This window comes from Hippichthys cyanospilos, chromosome 21 (genome assembly GCF_059441005.1).
Source record: "Hippichthys cyanospilos isolate Australia breed blue-spotted pipefish chromosome 21, RoL_Hcya_1.0, whole genome shotgun sequence".
NCBI classification, from domain to species: Eukaryota; Metazoa; Chordata; class Actinopteri; order Syngnathiformes; family Syngnathidae; genus Hippichthys; species Hippichthys cyanospilos.
Window position 1 is genome coordinate 11,733,362 of NC_142389.1, and position 24,594 is coordinate 11,757,955.

At 38.6% G+C, this 24,594-nt stretch overlaps 2 protein-coding genes across 3 annotated transcripts in view; one reads left to right on the top strand and one right to left on the bottom strand.

The window, feature by feature from the left end:
- Positions 1–13: 13 nt before the first annotated feature.
- adck5 (aarF domain containing kinase 5) lies at positions 14–7,110 on the bottom strand. The gene is made up of 15 exons (XM_088405044.1): positions 6,991–7,110; positions 5,743–5,828; positions 5,520–5,669; positions 4,968–5,043; positions 4,684–4,884; positions 4,485–4,625; positions 3,735–3,848; positions 3,535–3,666; positions 3,367–3,450; positions 3,203–3,284; positions 2,272–2,350; positions 2,112–2,203; positions 1,794–2,046; positions 696–812; positions 14–622 (listed from the first exon to the last, which is right to left on the bottom strand). Exons 1-15 carry the CDS (start codon positions 7,075–7,077, stop codon positions 520–522), a joined length of 1,797 nt encoding a protein of 598 aa, XP_088261170.1. The 5' UTR covers positions 7,078–7,110; the 3' UTR covers positions 14–519.
- An 822-nt stretch (positions 7,111–7,932) lies between these two features.
- The window catches only part of ctdp1 (CTD (carboxy-terminal domain, RNA polymerase II, polypeptide A) phosphatase, subunit 1), a 50,046-nt gene continuing 33,384 nt past the window's right edge, over positions 7,933–24,594 (top strand). The window contains exons 1-11 of one of the 2 annotated variants that reach the window (XM_088405658.1): positions 7,933–8,394; positions 9,306–9,389; positions 9,798–9,891; positions 10,185–10,313; positions 10,500–10,650; positions 11,217–11,307; positions 12,671–12,837; positions 14,135–15,103; positions 17,640–17,781; positions 19,428–19,643; positions 20,415–20,568. In XM_088405658.1, the coding sequence (XP_088261784.1) occupies positions 8,099–8,394; positions 9,306–9,389; positions 9,798–9,891; positions 10,185–10,313; positions 10,500–10,650; positions 11,217–11,307; positions 12,671–12,837; positions 14,135–15,103; positions 17,640–17,781; positions 19,428–19,643; positions 20,415–20,568 (2,493 nt within the window). In that variant the 5' untranslated portion in view covers positions 7,933–8,098. The remainder of the gene's footprint in view (positions 8,395–9,305; positions 9,390–9,797; positions 9,892–10,184; positions 10,314–10,499; positions 10,651–11,216; positions 11,308–12,670; positions 12,838–14,134; positions 15,104–17,639; positions 17,782–19,427; positions 19,644–20,414; positions 20,569–24,594) is intronic. The other variant, XM_088405659.1, reaches the window with a different exon arrangement.

A 24,594-nucleotide genomic window follows, 5' to 3' on the forward strand; every position in this document is an offset into this window, starting at 1 on the left:
TCATGACAATGGGTGAAAAAAGGAGGTAGAATCATTTATTACATTTAAACATTTTGGTTGTTGCTTTATCCTTGGAAGTGAGAATTTCCTCAAGAGAAAATGAACCTGAATTACAAAATACTTAAATTACAAATGGACACAATCTAGGATACTAATATTCATAATAGCTTAATCAAGCGATTAAAACGATTAACTTTAAATACCACACGTTGTCTAACATACATATCACAGGACAAAAAAAAAACCTGCTTCAAAATGGCTGAGACATGTCAACAATTTCTCTGAAAATAGCATTGGCTTAAAAACCTTAAAGTTTATAAGTTTAAATTTGATAAATAAAACCATTATAATAAGCTTTTAGAATAATCCAAAATGCTCACTTTGAGGAGTCTTGAGAACGACAGCACCTATAGCATGTTACAGCCTCAAACTCTTCCCACAGTTCATTGTGATTGGAAGCACAGCCTGGCAAACTCGCTGGCGCGACGTCAAGACGAGTGAGGCGAAAAGTTCCACGCGCTATCGCAGGTATTCGTACATGTCTGAATCCAGAGAGATGAGACCAAAGTAGCTCAGCAGGTTGACCAGGGAGCGGGTCATGCTCATCACCACCATCTCTGATCTGAAACAGGACTCACTGTCAGTGGCATTTGTCACTGTAAAAAAAATTATAATCTGAAAATGTAATGGCTAACCTCAAAGCAAACTCGAACTTGAGGCCCTCCCACCTGGTCCACAACCAGCGAGCAATCCAAAATCTGTGCAGCATACTGGTCCTTTCTACCTGGATCTTCCCCCAGCATCGCACCGCACTGTTAGCCAAAAATTATGATCGTTAGCATCGTAACACTGGTAATATTAAAAAAAAAAAATAAATAAATAAATCATTCTGCGGTTCTCAAATGGGGATATGTGTAACCTGGGAGAACAGGAAATTTTACCAGGCTTTCTGCAGGTATTGGCACATCTAATACCGTAACAGGAACAGTACAGCTTTCCTTTTAATTTGAGAGCTATTTATTTGGAACATGAAGCAGCTCATTTTGTTCTGATCTCATGATGTTACGTGATATATCTTCTGGAGTTGCTGGGGGAAAAATAGGACTCAAAAGATATTGCTACAAATGTTTAACAAGATTTAACAATTCTGACACAGAGGGCATAGCACTCTATTTTGAGGGGGTGGGGGGGGGGGGGGGGGGATTAGTTTCATCTAGTCAGGTGGTACTTAGCTGAAAAAATACTTTACAGGGGGGTACTTCAGTTGAAAAAAAAAAAGTCGAGATTCACTGGTCTATATAGTCAAAGGCTAAGAAAAACTTGGAAAACATGGAGGACATGGCTTTGTGGACTGGAATTTGATGCTTCTGGACTCAGAGGTTTGATGTTGGTGTGTGGGTTTTTTTTGTTTTTGTTTTTTGCACTTCATTTGTGGTAAGTTTTCTTTCATTTCGGCGTTTGTTATTATTCCCTTTTTTTTCCAATTTGCATTTTTTGTTTGCATAATTTGCCTGATTCCTTTGTAACACCCATGCCGAATTTTTGACTATATTTGGGTCATTTTATTCCACATCTCACACAAGTGATTGCACACTTGGTGGTGTAATAACTAAGAGGTCATGCCATGTTGAACCATCTGGGTGAAATTTCAGCCCCCCGCTGTCTTCTTTCAATGCTTTCGTTGATATAAAGTCCAAAGGATTGGACAAAATACCACACAAGAGAGACTCGGAGTGTAATTGTGCGTTCCTGATCTAATGAAATGCATTAGCACCGTCCTTTCCGGTAGCGACCTCTTAGCCATGACGAAGTAGCGGTCGACGGGCGCTCCCAAGGTGATGTTGATGCTCCGGACTGTGTTGATGTTGCGGAAGACCAGCAGCATGGGGCGGGGCATGGCCTTGAGCACCTGCATGATGCTGTTGAAGCGATGTACGGCCATTTGGCGCATGTAGGCCGTCTCCTCTTGACTCAGGATGTTAGATAGGCGCAAGTCGCGCATGTCGATGGGCCGCTGCAGCAGCATCTCGCAGAAGAGGAAGTACTCTGCACAGGTCATATTATTCATCTATTTCTGTTTGTTTTAGATTGTTTGCCAATTTAAACCTTACCTTTGACCCCTAAGGCATTTGAGTACATTTCCATGGCTGCCTCATCTCGCAGGACTATCGACCTCCATAGCTTACACAGAGCCACACGGTCACTAAGAGGTGAGTAGAAATATTACGCACGGAATATAAAATAGAATCTTTTCAAGAATGGTACTCTTACTGTTGGCTGAGATGCTCGTACAAGCCGTGATCCAAAAGTACCAACTCCACCTTGTTGTCAGGACCTCGCCTCACTAGAACTGAAAAGATTCATTTCCTCAAACTGTGAGTAGGAGATGGTCAGTAAATCGAGTTGATTCAGTTTAGTCATTTTAAAAACAGGTGATCTGAAATTTAGCTGAATGGTAAAATTTAAAAAGTGGCAGAATATAGGATGACATTTTTACAGTGTCCGGACTCTTAAAAATGTAAAATTACATCTTTGGGATTAAGTGATTTAATTTGGTAAAATAATTTTTCTCATTCACATCATACTTGTAATTTTTTTCTCTTGCTGTCGACTGAAAATGACATGACCACATGACCAACAGGTGAGCCATGATTGGTTGTTGCGCAAGCCTTGAGTACAGTTGTCATTTTCAGTCAACAGTAAGTAAAAAAAATAAATAAATAAAATTAACAGTTAAAAAAATGGCAAGATAAATCAATTATCCTTTAAAGCAAGTTTTTGTGACTTTTTTTTTTTGGGATAAAACTGATTTCAAATCTGTTTATTTTTTTTGTCTGAATATTTTCCACAATAAATCAAAACTCTCAATGAACGTTTGTTGGGTATGTTAATGCAATTACAATTAAATTGTAATAATCCAAAATGGTTTAAGAAAATTGATAGTTTATTTTTGGCCATAACGCCCAGCCCTAGTAGAAGCATTTATTTCCCGATCTTTAAAGTGTGATCTATATTTATTCAAATTGTATATATTGTATATATTGTGTAATACACAACATTTGAATAATTGCAGACCCTGCAAAAATTCACTGTAGGATAATCAGCAGTAATTCAATTCAAAAAATGAAACTTGCCTTTTATATCGATTAACTACACACAGACTGATATATTTCAAACGTTTGTCATAATTTAGATGACTTACCATTTCCAGGATGGGGATCAGCATGGATGAAACCCGTGTAAAATATTTGCTCAGCGAAAGCTCGAATCAGCTTGTCTGCAGTCTGTGAAGTAGAGTTTGAACCCAAAAATATTCAAGACTTCGCCGTACGAAAAAACTTCCATGGTCTCAAGTGCGCAACTTACATCTTTCAAGCTCAGTCCTTGTCTTTTGATTTCCTCCACATTGTTGATCTTACAACCGTTGCAAAACTCTGCGGTCAAAACCCTCTTGAAATGAAAATGAAGATGGATGGCAGTATTTTTTATTTATTTTTAAATAAGTAAGATTATCTTCGCAGCGTTTAGGCTCACCTTACTGGTTTGCTCCCAGAACACTTTGGGCACCACGATAAACTTGGAATGTTTCAGCTCGTCGGCGCACCTCTCCGAGTTCCTGGCCTCGTTCTCGAAGTCCAGCTCTTGAGCCAGAGTCCCCTTCAGGTCCTTTATGAACATCCAGGAAACATTATTCAGTGCATTATGGAAAATAGACTTCTGATGTGCTTTCAGACCTTGAGGACCCATCGGAATCCAAAGCTGGGATGCATGAACTTGATGATGTCCAGCAGGATCTCCAACGTCCTGATGTCGCCATCAAAACGGTCCCTGAGGTCAATGTACTGCACCTGACAAGGTGGAATTATATTGATGGGAATTGTCTCGTTTTTTATATTGTTAGCTGTGGCTGGGTGCTTTGCATTTATGCAGTAGGCTACAACAGGGCTACTTCTGTGGTAAGCAAGCTTTTTACAAAGAATTCATTTTACTTATGCTTTCTCAAAGGTGGCGTTGGGGCATTTTTAGATTAAGTTTACCATTCCTCTGACTTACAACCCCACATGCTCTTCCATTTTCATGTCTTCTATTTTACTTCTGAACTTGCCCTCCCACCCACAAGAGGAGCCAATCAGATTATTTTAGGTACTAAATTAATCAATTACTTTAGGTGATTAAGGACTGAAGTAATTGAATACTTAAGGTAATAAGTATTAAAGCAAAAGTACCTGAAGTAATTGATTCATATATAAAGTAAAATGATTACATTAGATATTTCTTTAGCTAAGTTTCATATTTTAACTAACTTTCATATTTTATTACTTTAATGTATTAGTACTTAATTCATTTAGTACCAGCCATTTTTAGAGACTTCTTTAGCAAAAAACTTAAAGCACTAAAGTGATTACTTTCGTAAAGTACTGAAGTGATCCAGTACTTAAGTGCTAAAGTAATCAATTATATAAGGTACATTCATCAGGGCTCACCTTGACGGCGACAGCGGTTCCGTCCAACAGCTCCGCCTTGTGAACCTGTGCCAGGCTGGCGGCAGCTATGGGCTCGTAGTCGAAGCTTTTAAAAATCTCCAGCGGGCTTTTGTTGAAGTCTTCTTGAAAAAGGGCGTCCACCTGTTGCCAGAGAATAAAATCTCACCATGTCCTCTTTTGTCTTACTGGCTGTCCTCACCTCTTTGTATCTCCTGTTCAAGGCTTGGTCCTCCAGGACCTGCAGGGTGCGGATGTACTCGGGAGGCAAGAGGTGGTTGAAGGAGCACAGACCTTGGCCCAGTTTGATGTATATGCCGCCATTCTTTACAGCGCCCTCCACCATGCTCTCTGCCGCCCTCTGGTGGCAAGCTGACATCGCTGACGCGTAGGATGGGCTGCTCTAGCAAGTATGACGTCACAGACAAAGCAAAAGAATTTGGTGCAACTTGAACATTTTTTTTTTTTTGGTGACCTGAAGCTTACCTCATCCAGACCACGAAGAGCCACATTGGTGGTCCACCAGTAGTCCACCGATATCACAAGTCCCACTGAAAGTGATCTAAAACGTAAAAGAAATTGTCAAAAGATATTTTATACACACACACACACACACCCATGTGTGCGTGTGTGTGCGTGTGTGTGTGTGTGCAGCTCCTGGTGCTGCGCCATCGGTAGACCAGTTAGTGTAAAGCGCTTTGAGTAACGGACGTAGAAAAGCGCTATATCAGTGAAAGTCCCTTTGCAGTCCTTTTAGTTACATCCACAGATTCAAATCCAAAGACCTAAAAACAAGGGTTGTATTTTTTTCCAAACAGTTTATTTTTAATTGACATTATTGTGTATGGAATTTTAATTGGTAAGTTCCCTTTTTCAGCAACAAAAGTGTCAAAATATTTAAAAATAAATAAATAAGAATAACTCACTACGGTATGCTAGAGTTGGTACAGGTCAAATTAATATTGCTGTGACAGTAAGTAATCTCTGTGCACCTAATATTGTGGCCAGAGAGAGTTTGTACGAAAGACTTTTCCACACCTGCAGAACCGACCAAATCCTTCAGTCACGATCCTCATTTTCCGCCGCTCTCTTTGGTCCGACACGGCGTACCGCAGACCTGCCACCACTGGCACACCCACAGCAGCGGTGGCTAGCGTCTTCCATAATAAACCTCTTTGCCTTCCTTCCCTAAGGATAGTAAGCTCAAATTATCATTTGGTTTAGATCATTTTATGCTAAAAGCATCGCTCATTTTTAATACCTGAGTGTAGTGAAGCTTCTGGAGCACTGCGTTGCTGAGCCAGGATTTCTTTGGAGGAAAGCAACATGTTGGAGACATAGCCTGCACTAGTGGGCAAGAAAAAAGAACAACAAAAATGTGAATAATCACATGACCAGGAAGCAGGGCTAAAAAGCCAGTGAACTCTGGACTTTAAACAGAGCTGAATTAAATGAGTTACAGTGTCTCAAAACTGAGGACACCTTACTTTGTTCGTGAATACTTTATTTTATGTTTTCATGAGACAATACTGAAGTCATCTTGAACCTTTGCTTCTTGAGCAAGGAAGTCTTAGATCAGGGCTGTCCAAAACCTGGTCCTTTGAGGGGCGGTTTTCTATATGTTTTTAATATTTCCATCCTTTAAGACACCTGATTCAAATGATTAGGATTATTATCAGCCTTCTCCTCAGCTTACTGATGGTCTGATCATTTGAACCAAGCGTCTTGGGGGACGGAAAAATCTAGAACATGCAGGGTAGCGGGTGGCCTTTGAAGACAGAGTTTGGGCACCTCTGGCTTAAAAATATGTTTGGGGTCATGACCTGCTTCAGTATATCACGGTAGACAAACTTTTTGGCATGCATAGTTCCCTCAGTTAGTAGCTTAGGGCTGAGGTCTCATCAGACCACACTGGTTTAAAAAAAATGCACACTATTACAGTATTACACTAATTACTTTCCACTGTAGAACCCAGTGGATTGTAAAAGTTACCCCCACATGTTAAAAGTTATATATAAATATTGATGTGTGTTGGGAGGGCAAAACGAGGGAATGGGGTGTGGGAGGATGGTTGAGTAATCCAAGGTCAACATGTCCAGCCCAGGACACGCTGAGTCTTGTTTTTGTTTTGGATGTCTGCACGCAAGGGACACAGTGTTTCTAATTGATGCGGGGGTGTCAGGGACCTGGCAGTTCAAGCGTCAAAGTCTCAGTAATCGCACTAATGTATGAAAATTAAAACTTTTTAAAATGTACTTTATAAAATAAAACAAATTAGTTAAATTTGCTTAATTTCACCGTTGCTGAATTGGTCGAATACCACTATGCCGCAATTAAAAACAAAAGTAAACAGTTCTCTGTATGCTAAATTAGCAGACACATTTAGTTGCTAAAGCAACCTGCATGACACTACACTTCTGTTAGCCACGTTTACTCCACGGGCTAATTTGCTAACCAGGATTGAATATTAGCCAGCGATTTGTTTCGAAATGAAACGTAAACAACATACAGCTCCCTGGATCTTCCTCGTCATGTTTCCAACGTTAGAACAGCTCCTCGCACGGATGATTTGCATCCAAAATGACTTTCTTCGCATCAAATAACCGTACTGGACTGATGACGTCCGATTGGGAAGCCTGCCTACGTTTTGCATGGCAGGCTTGCTATTGGTTAGAACAGACAAAGACTAAACAAAAATCAAGAGAAGTCCCTCTACCGTACTTTCGCTTTTGCTAAAAAACTTGCAGCATTAATGTACTAGAGTCTAGTACATTAATGTACTAGAGTCTAGTTACTAGACTCTAGTACATTAATGTACTAGACTCTAGTACATTAATGACTCTAGTACATTAACTCTAGTAACTAGAGAACGCAGTTAAATATTCTAAACTTATGCTTTCGCTGTTCTCAACCTCACTCACGCCGTATATATATATATATATATATATATATATATATATATATATATATATATATATATATATATATATATATATATATATATATATATATATATATATATATATATATATATAATTTGTTATACTTTTGTTATACTTTTTATTCTTGGCCAGCAAGCAAACGCTGCTTACATATAAAAATCCGGTGGCAATGTTTCTGACATGATAGAAACAAATCTTTAGTCGCACTCTCAGATAAATCTCAATACATAAAGTTAATATTCACATTCTTAGCCAAGACACAAGCACTTCTCCATGACCTAATTATACATTATTGCGTTAACTGTGGAATCTTCACCAAAGGACAGTGAATTTTGTGAAGATGCGACTGAGAAATTAGTACAATACATTGAAGTCAGATGAGTTTACTAAGCGGCAACGTAATATGGTCGCCAGTGGTTTCCAGCATCCAAAAATTGTCATCTCCACCGGAAGTTGTCATCCCTACCAGCGTGTCTGCAGTGTTGCCACTTCCTGTTTACGGGCGGGAAGAGTGAACAGAGCTGGCTGTCGAAGCCTAGCGAGTTTAAATCCCACCGCGGTGGTTTTAATTCACCTGGAAGCTGGCGCTTGGTTGCTTTCTAATGTTTCGAGCGTTGCGACGTGTCGCGAGAACGCTTTAAACGGAACATTGCAGAAGATTTTTCCTTTTCGCAGATGGAGGTTCCTCCCGCTGATTCTGGCGGCGGCGGCGGTGGTTCATCAACGCTGGGCCCCGCGGTGCAGGTGTCGAATATCCGTTGTACGATAGGCACGCTTCCCTGCCGTCTCTTGGAGTGGAAAGTCAAGCCGGGATCCTATGTGAACGTGGACTCAGTGTTAGCGCTCTGCGTCCCCATCCCAACTGAGCAGGGAGCAGAGACACCCAGGCTACCCGAGAGGAAGGTGAAGTCGGACCGCGCAGGGATCGTTAAGGAGCTGTGCTGTCACCCAGGACAGGTCATACCACCCGGGTAAGTTACTTGTTTAAAGCTTGTTATTGGTCACTCGCAACCGCCGTATCTGTTGTGTAGTCGCCGAATCCTGTCAATGTTATGCTAGCTGGCTAATGAGCTAACTGCTAAAGCGTGGAAGCTAACATGAGAGTTAGCTTTTTTTTGGCAACACGCAATCAAGCTAATGAAATGACAGCGTTTTGTTTTGGAGCTGGACTACCAAGGTAAAATGCATGTATTTTAGCGAAGCTCATTTTGATGACTTTCCACAAAGTTTTATTGCAACATTCAGTTGATTTACACGTAGTATTTATTAAGTCGTAATATTCAAACTGCTGCGTTGGGTTTATATTTGAAACGTTTTTAAGCTCTTACTTTGAAACCGGAAGTTAAGCGTCGTTAAGTGGCGTCTATCTTAACAACGTACTGTGCCGCGTGTGTGAAATGTGTTTTTTATGATCTCAGATTCTGTATTGATCCGGACATTAAATGCTTGACAGTTATTCATTTTTTTATTGTATAACTAAATTATGAGAGATCGTGAAACTATGATCATTCTCTCTCTATACAGTGTGTATATTATATATATATATATATATATATATATATATATATATATATATATATATATATATATATATATATATATGTGTGTGTGTATGTACATGTATATATATGTATATAAAATGAATTTGTCATAACTATTTAAAAAGTTAATAACTGTCACATTTAGTAGCATTAGTGATTTAAAGCTAATTTGTGTTTTTATATCCGAATGTAATGTAATTACATTTGTACAGTAATTGTATTTAATGTAATTTGTAAGATGATTTAATGTAATATTGTAATGTAACTAATTATTGATTGATTCAATTAAAAAAAAAAAAAAACGACCCATGACTGTGTTGTCATTTGTATTTCCCCCCCAGGAGTGTCATTGTCAGAATAGCAGGATGCAGCCACCCAATCGTGATGAAAGGCTTATGTGCCGAATGTGGCCAGGACCTGACACAGTAAGGGCATGCAAAAACATAGTTGTGGTCAACAGTGCAATCAATGATATGTTTGATATGCTACCCGCACTTATCTGATATCACATGTTTTATGTCTTGTCACAGAGTGAAAAAAAACTGTTTAAAATATGTAATAGTAAAATACTAATAGTATTTGTGATGCCTTCAATTTTAGAAGTCCCACTGAGGTGGCGCCAGAGGATTGTATTTTGACAAATCATTTGCACTACAGCTAACCTTCTCAGCTTTCATTGAAACCAACCAATTTTATGGAAATCAAACCAACTTCTACTTGAAAAGCATCTTCTTAATAGCTTAAAAGCTGCTTTTCTTCTGAGTCACCGTATGCTCAAGTACACAACAGACCACCCTCTCTATCTCCTCTGTCCGTCTCGATCTCCCACTCAGACTGCAAAGCACAAATGGAAACCAGCAAACTCCCATCTCCACGGCAACCGTCTCCATGGTGCACAGCGTACCCGAATTGATGGTCAGCTCAGAGGTGAGCCATGTGACTGCAATACTGCGTTCTTTTGTTGGAACATTTTATCATTAAATATCCCACAATTCTAAGGGTTTGTGATGCAGCTTGTAGTTATTGTCTTAGATGCAATAGCAACCTCATTTACTGTATCTTGAATGACTAACTGGCAGAGTAATACCGTTAAAAATCCATTCAACAACTAATTTAATGGGGAATGTAATACACGCATACTGCTAGCCCCAGAAGCTAACTTAGCAGCCTAATCCATCATCCCTTATTCATGCTCTAAAAAATGTTTTCCATCCAAACAGCAAGCAGAGCAGCTAGGCCGAGAGGACCAGCAGCGGCTCCACCGTAACAAAAAGCTGGTCCTGATGGTCGATCTGGACCAGACACTCATCCACACCACCGATCAACACTGCCAGCAAATGTCCAAAAAGGTCCATTTTCATAACATACACTGCTGCTACACTGTTGCTTCGATCTGCAATTTCCAAGTATTTTCAGCTGTAGATAGCAATTGACATCAAACTATACATCAAAAATGCAAGGTGGATTGATTTAAATACTACGTTTACTTTTCAGAGCACTAATTTGAAGGCTTTATTCTTTGTCTTTTCCTCCAGGGCATTTTCCACTTCCAGCTGGGGCGAGGGGAGCCGATGCTCCACACGCGACTACGGCCGCATTGCAAGGAATTCCTTGAGAAAATTGCCAAATTGTACGAGCTGCATGTCTTTACCTTTGGGAGCCGGCTTTATGCACACACCATTGCGGGTAATTTTCCCTCTCATTTTGAATCATTTTGATAGGCAGCCCTCTATTGTACTTCCACTTTAGATCCTTAGGGGGGCGCCATCTGCAAATATATTGTGTTCAATGTGTGATTATTATTATTATATATGTTCGTTATAGACTTATTTACCCTTGCCGTTATGACTACCAGAGAGCATAAACTACATCAGTATGAATATTTTTGATTTCCTCCTCCAGCGCTCTGAAAAAAAAAAAAAAAAATCCCATCTGTCCCCTCAGCAGAATTTTGATTCAGTGTTGGATTAAATTGAGCTAGCGTGATATAGGCTATCCTTTATTCAGGTGGCAGTCTTCCATCAAGCCGTGTGGTATAAAACCCCAGCAAGGCACTGTTTTGCAGCCCTAGTGATGAATGTTTAATGCACTTGGAATTGAAATTTACTACCTCTGATGAGTTGGGATGCCAGCCGGGGTCTCCAGCTGCTGCATATTTCCTGTCAAGAAAGCAAGAGTGGTTATGAAACATGTTGAATGTGATGCTTGATTCAAAAGAGCAAATAATATTTTCTTTGCATCTTCTTTCTTAGGCTTTCTGGACCCAGAAACAAAATTATTCTCACATCGCATCCTGTCAAGAGATGAATGCATCGACCCCTTCTCCAAGACGGGGAATCTTAGGTGAGAATTGATTTGTGCATTTAATGCCAAATTTACAAATTTGATGAATAAATAGATCGTTTAAAAGGGTTGTTGATTAACAAAAGAGCTGTCAAAAGTTCTTTTTTTTTTTTTAATTGTGTTATTCAGTCAGCATCTGTAAATTCAACCTAGTTATCTTATTAAATACCACAACTAGAGCAAATAAATTGTAATACCTTACAAGTTAGCTAAAGGTAGGAGGATAGCTAAAGGTAGGAGGAAAGCAGCTGATGGTACGCTTTTAATTTCTTTCGTCAACAAAAGATCTCAAAATAGAAGAAACAACAGTACATTCGTCACGGAAGTAGACCAATGTGTTTTTTTTTTTTTTCATGGCTGACACAGATTATTAGCAGTCAGCAACCATAACTGATAACCTATATTTGGAGTCGATATTTATCTACAGTTATAGGAGAAAAAAAAACACTTATAAACACGTGGTTAAATTGTTTTTAAGTATGCCCCTTAATTAACAGCTTTTTAGATTTCCATCATTTATTTATTTATTTTAAGATATGTTAGACAACAAATACATACCTTCATGATGCTCCCAGGGTTGTCAGGGCTTAAAAAGTTCAATGACAACTGAAGAAAATTGTTCACGAGTGTGTCCTACAAAAGTCGAGTTCGCTCTGTCCTTTGTTTTAATTTAAAAAAAAATGGTACAAAGGGTCTCTATGAATCTCTTAATAAGTTAACTGAAATTCAAAATTAATAGTTCGTTGCGGTTAACGCAGGGTTAAATTGATTTGTTATCTGCAATGAAATTTAATGTGGGGAAAAAAAGAGGCTGATATTCTTAAAAAAATAAACGTTGCAGCCGATAATTGTCTGTCCCTTTTCCTAGCATACCATTTTATTTTCCAGTTTTTAAAGAGGAAGCCTACCGCAAAGCCTTCTTTACATAATGGTCCATGTGCCCCCAATCGTGTAAACATAGACATCTGATTAATATTCTGTTTGTGGAATTAGAATTAAGCAGCAAAATCCACCTATTCTTATCACTCTGAGGAGGTGGCCATTTTGCACATTTTTGCCAACTGAAAACATGGTAATACTGTACATTCGGAAGCTGAGCAGTGATTGGCTGTTTGACTTTTTTATGTTGACCACCTAGGTCTATTATGTCACATTCTTGTTTATGTTGTTCATTGTTGGGATATTTATGTATTTCCTCATTACTGTTCGCTATGATTAATTTGCTTACTCCTTTGTCCCTGTCAGATACTGTTCATTCGGATACCTAGGAGCTGTGTTTAATTTTGAAAGAGAATGCCTAATATCGCCTTTGAATGTACAGTGTGCCAACAAGCTTGCCTTGTCCTTCAAATTGTCCTACCAGGTATCTTTTCCCCTGTGGGGACTCGATGGTGTGCATCATCGATGACCGTGAAGATGTGTGGAAGTTTGCACCCAACCTTATCACTGTGAAGAAGTACGTGTACTTCGAGGGCATCGGGGACATTAGCGCGCCGCCAGGCTCGCAAGAAGCTCTGATGGCCAAGAAAGGTAGAAAAGACAGATCATTTTTATTTCTCTGTCACAAAAATGTGTCCTTGTTGCACACAGTAAATGTGAACCAGTCCAAGGATGTGTTTTCAGTTCCTTGCACAGTCCATTTTTAAGATAACAAGCAAAACTCCTGTTTGTTCATTGTTTGAATGACGTCCAGAGTTTTAAATGAGGACACAAAGTGCAGCCTTCTTCGCTTGACCTGTAATCAAATTTGACACATTTCTGCCCAATGACCAATTTTTCTGACAAATGGCCTTCTATGAAATCTGTACCTAAGATTTGTTCAGATAGTTCTTACAATACATCTTTTGGCAAAGCAAAGCAAAGTGCAAAAGCTGGCCACTAGATACCCACTGAATACACCATTAGATGCATTCGATCACTTTCGAGTCCTGTTGAGAAAACAAGTGTGTCTTTGGAACTAATGTATTCAAGAAAGGTGTTATGGCTACAGTTTAAAAAAAATACAGTTTTATAATAATTTTACAAGAAAAATGATGTGAAATTATGAGTGTATATACATATTCCCACACAAGCTGAAATGTTGTTACTGTTTCTAAATTGACACTTGAGGTCTATATATATCAAACAAAATTATTTTATATAATTATTCATTATATATCTTTCCCAAATTTCAACACCATTATAATTAAAACCCTCTTCTCTAATATGAATTTTCTTGTGGAATTTTATGAATTTATTCCACTAAAGTTAAGTTCTCTTTCCTAATGACATTGCAGTTATTTAAAATCAGTGGTTCTCAAATTGGGGTCCCATCTGGGGGTTCCGTGAAAGCACTTCAGTGGGTACATGCGGGAGCAGGGGTCAACAACTCTACTTTAATGTTTTATAATGCTGTGGCAGGAGTGTTACATTTTCAAAGGAAGAGCAAGAGCAGATGAATTAGAGCAATTGGAGACCCCTTTGAAAAATATTGTGTGCTTTCATTTTGTCCAATTTGATACGGATGTATATTGTTAGTGACACAATTTTCCAGCAATGCTTAGGGGGGTACTTCGCTGTAAAGGTATTTTATAGGTAGTACTACTAATTGAAAAAAATGTGAATTTGTTTTTGTAATACTAAGCTTTACTCTCATAAAACATTGATTATTTTGTCATGCTACAACTTTATTATTCTGACAATTTTATTCTCGTGTTGCTCTTGATAATCATTCTGCACTAAGGTCACATGTTTATAGCTATTTATTTATTTATTTTTACTGGAGCCTTCATTCAATCATTCTGATGCGCTTCGTACATGAAATGATTCGGGTGCCTTGTACCCCCAGCAGGAAATCCACCAGGTCGCCCTGTAGAGGGAACGGAAGTGTATGAGCCTCTCGGAGCAGATGAGCAAAATAACGGCCTCAGGAAAAAGTCTGTAAAAGATGGGTCTGCAGCATCCCGCTGTTCTCAGGGCGTCCCAACAAATGAACGGACACATCCCGCCGCGCCTGTACCAGATGAGACATTGACGGAGAAACTATTACAGGCTGATGAGGAGCCCTCAGCGAGAAAATCTCAGGGGGTTGATAGGCAAGAAAATAGTAAAGAAGAAAATATGAGTAGGACAGGTGAAGCGCAGGACAGCGCGAACTCTTTAACGGCAAACAGTGAGTCCAATAATCTGGACTTTGACCTTTCCAGTGATAGCGACAGCGAGTCTCTTAGAGAAAAAGCGCCCTCAGCGGACGGTGACGGTGAAACGAAGAAGTCCGAAATTGAAGCAACCTTTCAAGACAATGGCGAGGAGAGCACTAAAATCCAAAGTTCGGACTCAACAGGACCTTCGGATGTTCTCCTCCCTGAGCTGGGGAACGGCTGCTCGGACAGGAGGGAACCGGAAACCGAGTCGCAGAACAGCGAACAGTCCGGGGTGACCATGGGGGAGGAGCTCCTGGACCAAAGCATGGAGGACGAGGAGGAAGAGGCAGTCGATAACGACCGGGATGATCATCTCATTTACCTGGAGGGGGTTCTGGAACGGATTCACGGCGAGTACTACGCCCGCTACGAGGCTTTCCTGAAGACCGAGGTGCCCGACACGCCTGACATTCGCAAGATCGTCCCCGAGCTTAAGAGCAAGACCTTAGATGGCACCACGATTGTGTTCAGCGGCTTGTACCCAACCAACTACCCCATCGAGAGGACTCGCGAGTACTACCATGCCAAGGCCCTGGGGGCAAAGATTGGCAAGAACTTGGTTTTGAATGCACAAGAACCTAATGGGACTACACATCTCATTGCAGCTAAATCTGGTACGTACTATCAGTTTAATCACTTCAAATTTTGATTTCTGGTACTACCATCTGGAACTCACTTGAATTTGTGATTGAGCATACAATAAACCAAATCACCCCCCCCCCCCCCCCCCCCCCCCCCCAAAAAAAAAAATTAAGGCATCATCATCATTCAACTCATACAGAAACTATAAAAAAAAATCATTATAACTGATTTAGTTTGGAAATAATTTACTATAAACCATTTCACAGTGTTCATCAGTGTTAGCTAGCATTCTAGCTTTTTTGTTGTTTTGCAAAATGTATAATACACAACCCAGGCAATCCAGTTTATATATTTAACATACATACATAACAATAAAATAACATGCAATAAAATGTATACACATGAAAATAAAGACTCCCCCCTCCTAAAAAAAAATCAATAATAAATATAATAATTGGCACTAATTCACATTGCAAGCAAGGGTATCTGCAAGTTACTCCTTTAAACATTTTTGCATGAAGAGAAATTATTGACAATCTTTTTTGTTATTAATAAGAACCATGAAATAAACCCCAATCAAAAATAAATTACTGGGTTACATTTAGGAGATCACATTAAGAATGTGAAACTTTTTTAACAAAACATACAAAAGACCAATAATGCACAATTTATTTTATCTTTATATTTGAAAACTTATTATTTCCTCCATCATACTTGTTTAAAACATCATGCTAGCACATCGGCAAGAAAATAAATGCACACAAACATTTTACACTACAGTATTACATCATTAAACTCGACTTTAGGCAAATTCTAAAAAAAAAAAAAAGTATACAACAGTAGCTATCTACATTGAGAGAAGAGAAACATACTTTCAGTTTCACTTTTGATGGTGACGTGATGCATTCATGGGCTGCTGAGAAAACCAGCACATCTAAACAAAACTGTTAGGCATCAGGGATTAGATTCTGAAACTTTCCTTATGGAAAGGAAAAAAACAGCTCTTTGCTATTTTTGTGCTAGGGCCAAATCCATGTCTAATATAACATTTTGCTTTGGCTCCACCTTGTGGCAGCTATAAGCAGTTTTAAAGCACTACTGAAAAATTAATAAGCACCTGTGATTCTTCCTTTTTTCTGGCCTCCATATTTTGCATTTAGTCCATTCAGCCCATTGAGATATGTCCATTAGCAGTGTGCTTGAGCTATTCTGAAGTGATGGAGGATTTTCTTTGCCTAATGAGGTCGGAATCCAACAAGGGTCATCCAAGGCTTGTTAAAATGTCAAGCTTTCCCGCCTATTGGCAGCGGTGTGTATCTCAGCTTCGTCAAAATTGTTCTTGAGAGAAAATGGCTGATTGAGTTAGTTGGCAGTTTCAATAAAGAGAATGCAAATAATGTGGCGTATGCTGTGCACGCACGAACAAAATGCCTCCCGTTGTCTCGCAAATCTCGGGAAGTAATAGCCATTCAAAATGAAAACTCGTGACTGTATATGCCACCAATTCAATTTAGCCTCTGAAAACAAGTGAGCAAGGGAAGCGGGGCCGTTGCCTTGGGAGCCGGCCGCGCTGTGAGACACACTTGGCAATCACTCACATGTTACAGCAGTACAAGAAGAAAAATTTGTGAAGACCAGGCCCGAGTAACATTTGCTCTTTTTTTTTTTTCTTTCATAGAACCCTATAAAACGTTTTTTGTTGTTGTGATGGAATACTTCCGCAGTCTATTTAACCGAAATCTGCATTGTGTTGCCAATTTGCCTCATGACACGACTATATTTACCCTATTTTAGCCATGGGCAAACTACGGCCCGTGGGCCATATGCGGCCTGTTAATATTTTTAATCCAGCCCAACAAACTTGAAGAAATAATCAGTCAGAAGGGGAGTAATAATGTTAATTTCCTGAATTGCTTTAACATAGCAAATGTTAGCAATAAAAAAAGGCATGTATTGTTAATTTATTTTTCAGTTTTTGCAAGTCGTTTCAATAAGTAGTTAAATAAATGGGACTTGAAAAACGTAGTTGTAATACTTTTTATCCGTTTTCTGTTGTGATTAAAGCCCATGTTTTCTAGACGTTGCTTTTTTTTTTTCTTTTATGAGGTAGATTATCAACACACTCCATCCAGCTACTCCTTGTCAAGCCCTTTTGTCAATTTTAGAACCTTTTGTGGCCCTCGAGCCAAGAAGTTTACCCACCCCTGTTTTAGAGCAATATTTCCTTTCTCAGCTAAATAACCAAATTTCAAACCTTCCTAGGAGGCCAATTTAATAAAATACATATTGCTGTAATAGTAAAAGATATTCGTCTAACCTATGACGGTCTAGCAATTAGAATTATTCAAGCAGAAATACTTCTCTCTTCGCTCTTGAGTTGGCAGAAAAGTGAAAGGACAGGGACTCCGGAAGACCAATCTTGTTATCTTTGCACGAGTATCGATCCAGCAATTATTTTCTCCTCCAAAGTCTGACCATTGATCTCAACTAGATGTAGAGTTTGTGTATTTACCACTAGACTTTGAAATAAAATCTCCCAAATTTGTTTTGCCCCCTTTGGTCCACTAGGTACAGAAAAGGTCCGTCAGGCACTGGGATGCAAGCACCTTCACGTGGTCAACCCCGACTGGCTGTGGAGTTGCCTGGAACGCTGGGAGAGGGTGGAGGAGCAGCTCTTCCCGCTAAAAGAGGACTACTCCAAGCAGCCATGGTGCGTTTGTTGAATTGAATCACAGTTTTCATTGAGTTAGGTCTGACTGCTGTTTTTTACCAACTGTAAATTTTGGATGATACGTCCCACCGCCGTTTGAACCACAGCGGCAAAAATTGAGTGAAAATGTTTTTTTTGTCTTGGAAAGTTGTAATGTCAGATATTTTGCAGAAAGATGATATGTGGAAGATTTTTTTTTTTTTTTAGTCTAAAACTTTTTTATTAACTGCCTGCTTACAACAACATCCTGTCTTCAACAGACTGAACATGCCTGCATGTTCAGCACTGACATATTTTCAACGTAAGGAAGACCGAATACTGCAGTTTAAACTCAAAATCAATACTTCTGTGGCGTCTTCTCCTTTTTCTGTTTGTGTGAATTAATAAACACTTTGTACGCAATTCATAAATACAATCATATACTGTATATACATACGTATATCTTGCAAAGTTACACACGTGACAAACTTTTATACAAGAGATCATTCAACTTATACTTAATTTTTGTATTTTTAATACTATATTTTAAAACTCTTTTTGAACACAGCCATTGATTTGTAGAATAACTGGTCACTCCAACTCCAAAACCGATCATGCATGGAGCAGACCACCCCTGCTCCCCCTTCTCACTCCTTTTATTCACGGTTGGCATGCAACCCTTCTATTTTCTCCCTTTTCCATTTTTATTTGTGTTTTGCATACAAACCAGAAACTCACTCGGCTGCGCACAAGCCACAAACTGACATCTTAAGAATGATTTGAATTACGTTGGCGAAAGTTTTCCTTCTTTGCTTTCAGTAGCTTAAAGAAACATGATGGCTTCATCTGAATGGTGCCCCCCTATGAAACATAATTTGCAATTACTAGATTTACGATTATGTAGAAAAAAAAATGTTCATTTGATGGAACACATTTATTTACACCTTATTGAAATGTATAGTGTGTTTTTAAAATGAATCACTGTCTAAATATTACACATTGTCCCTTTAAGAGTTGCTCCATAAATTAACACCTTGAACACATACACATATTTGTTTACTGGTGGATTGGTTCCTGGTGGCTCATTTAAAAAAAAAAAAAAAAAAAAAAAAACTACGGATACGCCGCATTGGACTATCAGATCAGGCTCAGATCATGATAAAACATTGTGGCTCGTAGTGTGAAAATCACGATAATATTTGAGTGTGCAATCGAAAACTGATGTCAATTTTTATCTATCAATTTTTGAGCTAAAGGTTTCCCAAAAACTACGAAATAAATGTGCAAGTAATATGGAATTTAAATAAAACATTAGGACGGAGTAGTTTATACTACGGGGTGACATATAGTCTGTAAACTTCAGTAAATGTTACTCTGTTAGATTTCTGTTTACAGACATTAATAACACCTATTGGGAGCTGTATACATCTCTCCCCTCTCAATTGTGACTGCATAAACATGTTACCACAGAGCTGAATGAGTCCAATCATAATCAGATCTCTTTCTGCAGCTAATCAGTGGAATTTTGATTATCTGAAGGGTAAGAACAGAGAAATTTTTGGAATAAGCATGCCAATTTTAACAACCCAAAACAACCCAAGATCAAATCACGCGGATGAAAACATTGTGGCTGATAATTGTGAATTCTGTTTTCCTTCTGGTCAAAGGAGCAACAATCCCACGGCTTTCATCGACAAGCAGAGCTCCCGGCACAAGCCTGTTTTCCAAACCCCGCCCCCGATCCAACACAGACCGTTACCAGCACCTCCCGAGGTTCGAACCTATGACCCTGTCACCGGGAAGCTGATTCGCAAAGCCCCTCAGGCGTCGCTGGCGGCGCCTTACCTCCAGGCGTCTGATCAACAAGAGCAGTCGTGTCTCAGGTATTGAGCCTGATGATTTCATGATAAAGTGCTGGTGCAATAACATTACAACACTTTCCTCACACGGGTAATAATAGATGTGATGTGACTTTGTGATCCTTCTACAATAATTTTCTGCTATAATTTGTATGCTCACAAAAATATAGCTATAAGGAAAGGCCGACTCTTGGGTATTGTTCAGAACTGTGGTGGTACTACTGGTATTTGTCTTTATAGTATTGACAAAAGGCTCATTCGTTACATATCTTAAGTACTGTATGCGGTTGGTCCAGCGGGTCCCTTTTTTTTTTCCATCCCGCTTTTCAAGTAGCTTAGAGTGCAGATACCGTACTCACCCAATGACTCCCAATGGAGATAAAGCTTTCCTTATCTTCTCGGTAGGGCAGTAAAAAAAACTCACACTTAAGTGATTATTTGTTGCATTTCTTCGCTGGAAATGATGCCGCAGTTACAGTACATCACCATTGCTTCTCACTGGTTGTACGAGGCATGTGTGACCATTTCCCTGACATTACATGATAATGAGCTATCATGAGGAAAAAGTGGGATTAAGTAAGTCAAGGGTAACAGACACAGCAGATTTGCATCAACTTGAATTTTAATCATCAAAGAAGATTTAATGAAGTCTTAACTTCCTCTTTCCGCTTGCCTGGGATTTACATATTGTATGATCTTGGCTTTCTCCATCACTTTTCTCTGAAGTCAAGCCAAAACTAAAAAAAGCAAACCCTCATCCAGTATTTATTTTGCTAACTAGCTTTTATTTTTCAGGGGAGCACTGAATTGTCAACAAGTTGTGACAGCGGGACCCAGCCAGGATGACGAGTCACTCGGGCCCGCTCGTCGGAAGCGTCAGCCGAGCATGTCAGAAACAATGCCGTTGTACATGCTTTGCAAAGAGGACCTGGAGAGCATGGATAAAGAGGTATGATTGGTCTCGGTGACTTTAGTACCATGATGAGTATTTTTCTGGAGGTAGAGTACAAAATAATTGTGTAATGCCGCGTGTGTTAAATTGAAATAAAACCGCATATTATACATACATAACCAGTGTGAAAAGAGGGTGTGCACACTTATGCAACTGGAGTATTGATAATCTTTTTTTTTTACTCCCCCTCCTGAAAAGATTACAAACAGAATTTTTTATCATAATAACACTTGAGTTATTGGTCACATAAATTCATACCTGGGATTTTTAAGACGTGAAAATGCATCCTTAGCATTGAAAGGGTTAATCGTGGAAAATTGTCATTTGAATAACGCTGTGTAGGCATTTTATACTCAGCGTCTGTTTATCCTCGAGCTCAGTCAGAGGTTGCATTTTGTGTACAGGAATGAGAGTTAGTTAAATGAAAGGTGCCCCCAAGGACTTGGATGTCACAATAATTGGTCATGGTTTGACGGAATACCAAACAGCTAGTGCAGTTAATAACTCATTTAAAGTAAGTCATTTAAAGTTACCCTGTAATTTAGTTTGAAAGTGCAGTGCCATGCCTTTCCTTTTTATTTATTTATTTTCCCCTTCATTTTCTTTTTCTCTCACAGATAAGTACAGATGCAAGCGAGAAGCTAAATCAATTAAGAATTTTGCATTGTTCTTTAAATTATCAACTGTAGTCATACACTGAACCCCAAAATGTTCTTGGTGATAATATGTACTGTGGTGGATTTAAACTCGGGTCCCTAAACTGTGAGGCAGACGTGCTAACCAGGCACCACCGAGCCGCCTCCATTTAAATCCTCCATTTAAATCAGGGGTATCAAACTCATTTTTACGTGGGACACATTGTAGTTATAGTTTCTGTCCGAGGACAGTTATGACAGTGAAATCAAATACATTTTAGGTTGTCTTCGTGACACTTCTAACTAAATTTGAAATTAGAGGCCAGCAAAAACTGGTCAAAAGAGAAATTGGGAACAAAAAATGCTTGTTTTTTTTTTTTTCCCCTCAATTTTTTTAAAGTTGAACTTGCAAATTTGGTATTTTAACTAGAAACTTTTAAGTCGAATCAGCATTTCTCAAGCCACATGAAAGGATGTGGCTGGCCAGAATGGTCCCTCGGGCCTTCAGTTTGGCACCTGCGCTTTAACTAGTTAAATGACAATAGGTTTCTACAGTAAATCAGGTTCTAAATAACAAAAACAATGCAATGCACGATGCAGTGTTCCCTGGGTCAGCAGAATCCCTGATTTAAAATAGTTTGCTGAAATTAACAGTTTTAAAATGATTATTGGCCATTAGATTTTTACAAAAAAAGAGCCACTAAAATTCATTAAAACGGGTTGTACCGTATTTTCCGCACTATAAGGCGCACCGGATTATAAGGCCACCCTCAATTAATGACATATTTTAAAACTTTTTCAATCACAATATAGTAATACTCAAAGTAGTAACAATAATAACTCAAATAATAACTCTAAACTCTCAATAGCATAATAACTCATGACTCATAACTCATATGACCAAGCTTGTTCAACTGTAAACAGGTAAAGCTTACTTTATCAGTTCATTCCCCATCTACGAATCCCAATCTCATTATTGATCCATATATAAGGCGCACCTGATTATAAGGCATGCCAGCAGCTTTTTAAAAAAATTGAGGCTTTTAGGTGCGCCTTATAGTGCGGGAAATATGGTAGTAATAAATAAGGGTAGTTTTCACACTGCATATAATATTCATCTTAAATGTATGTATTTTTCTTCCATTTTCTAAACCTTTGAGTAAAATCAAATATTTATAGAATACTTTTTATGAAATAAATTGCAACACAAAGTGCTGTTCCAAGATATAAAGTAATATTTCAGAAAAGCAGATGTTTTCATTGGCAATAGTACTACAAATATGTTATCATCAAGCTAATAAAAACAGAATGACTTCTTTTCTAAATTTGTCCATGAATTGCATACGTTTTGTAGCGTTTTATACTAATAAGTAGCATTCCTGCTGCCAATTGAAGCTGTCGTGAACACTGACGTTCCTGCAGGTGATGAGTTTGAAATAAAATGGCGAAATCACACCCATGCTTGTGATTATTTACAAATGGAAGACAACTCAATTGTTTTTCTCTTATTATTAATCTGGAAATGTTTCCTCATTGCATTTGATATTAAGATGAATGCCAGGGACACTCAAAGCATATTTGTGTTGCTGTTAATGAAAGTCTGATCAACTATAATAGCCTCCGAGGATGTTGCTATGGCAAGTCTCGGCCCGACTGTGAAAATGATGTCACTAATGTTGTTCCATTATGTCCTTCCACTGAGATATCTGCTGGATAATCTGTCCAATAATTGCCGCTGCGTGTAGACGGAAATTGTGAACTCGAGATCGTTGCTGCCACAGCTGGAAGTACAGGCACTCTTATTTTTATTTATCAGAGTCCCAAAGACCTGTCTTTTTTTTTTTTGATAATTATGGTACCACAACCATTAATAATTAGCACCATTGTGTACATTGCCACGGTTTGATGGACACAATTAATTTGCGCCATAATTAAATGCCAGCCTAATTTACTGTATATGTCGCGCTAGTCAAAGATCGAGTTGGTTAATGAGGTGTTCAGTGTCCACACGGTGCTTTGTTACTCAATCGCACATGTGTAAATATGGCTTTTTACATGACCATGAAGTCAGTGTAGTTAGTCTGCATGTAATAATTATATTATTTGCCTTTAAACTTTGTCAATGACAAGTTAAAGTCTTGGAGTTCTCTTATTTGCTCATTTAGTGGCTGTTGATTCACTAAAATGCAGATTTGGAGGCATCTATGAGAGCAGTGGTTCTCATTTTTTTTACACAATGAGATCTACATATAGGTCAAGTCAGTGCTTCCCAATTCCTTTTTATGAAGACCAAACTCAAGGAAAATGAAAACGTTTCACCCCCCCACTTGCTGCTGCGACTATAAATGAGATCATCATCTCTAAAAATTGTACAATTATACATAAAATTTTATCCTTTTTAACATTCACAAAAGAAAAAAAACTGTTTAAGCCAACTTTCAGCAAATTTTTACATTTTACAGGTTTTGTACAGGTTACAGCTTTTCTGAATCTGAAATAAATAGCTAAGTGCATCAAAGTACCTGAAAAGAAAAAAATATGCCAATCTTTATTCTAGCTCGAATAATTTATGACCAGCTTAACAGTTTAATACTGAAAAAAAATTAATAATGTAAAAAATGTAAATTGATCTGGAACATTAGCACCAATATCAAATATTTTAATTTAAAGAAAAAAGTATAAAACATTGTGCTGTTTCTTTTTTTTTATTTGATCACAGTAATCAATAATTTGATTCAGAAAAAAGAAATCTTGTTGACAGTGATTGAAAAAGTTTAGAACTCCCGCACACTTTGACAATTAGAGCGCCACTGCACCGCCAGGTGCTGGAGACTTGCAAGTACACTACACAGAGCAAAAGCAAAGCCATTTTCCTTATTACCTACTGAAATGTTCAATCTGAAAAAAATTTACTTGGACAGGGGTTCTTTTCATAGTTTTAGACGAGGTACAAAACAACATATTTAGAATATTTCGTTCATCTTTTTTTTTTTTTTTTTTTACGTTTTTTTGTGTTGTTTAATAACGCTTGTCCTCACAAGGGTCATATGTGAGCTGCTTGTTTCTTGCAAGACTAACCATTGTTGGACATCCGGTACAAACATTTTAGAAAATGACCCAGATGAAAGGGAGAATCATTTCGTTTCAAATGTCACCTGAACTTAAAGGGCAGTCTTTGACATTCGTAAATGTTCTGCAACTTGAGGGCACATGGAAAAAGAGCCGGTCTTTAATTGAGTGACTATGTACAAATCGGGGAGTCTGGTAAATGTCGCCAGTGGTGACGAGTCATTGACGCAGATGTGACGCACAGCTTTAGCCAGCAAAGGAATCACTCGGATATGTATAATATACTGTACTTTGAACATATTGCACCTCTATTTTTTAG

What these genes read in the sequence shown, in the direction of transcription:
- adck5 (XM_088405044.1), bottom strand. Translation starts at nt 7,077, where the DNA reads ATGCGAAGAAAGTCATTTTGGATGCAAATCATCCGTGCGAGGAGCTGT. An exon ending in AGAAGCTTCACTACACTCAG is followed by an intron (nt 5,670 to 5,742) that starts GTATTAAAAATG and finishes TACTATCCTTAG; the next exon opens with GGAAGGAAGGCAAAGAGGTT. An exon ending in TACGAGCATCTCAGCCAACA is followed by an intron (nt 2,204 to 2,271) that starts GTAAGAGTACCA and finishes CTCACCTCTTAG; the next exon opens with TGACCGTGTGGCTCTGTGTA.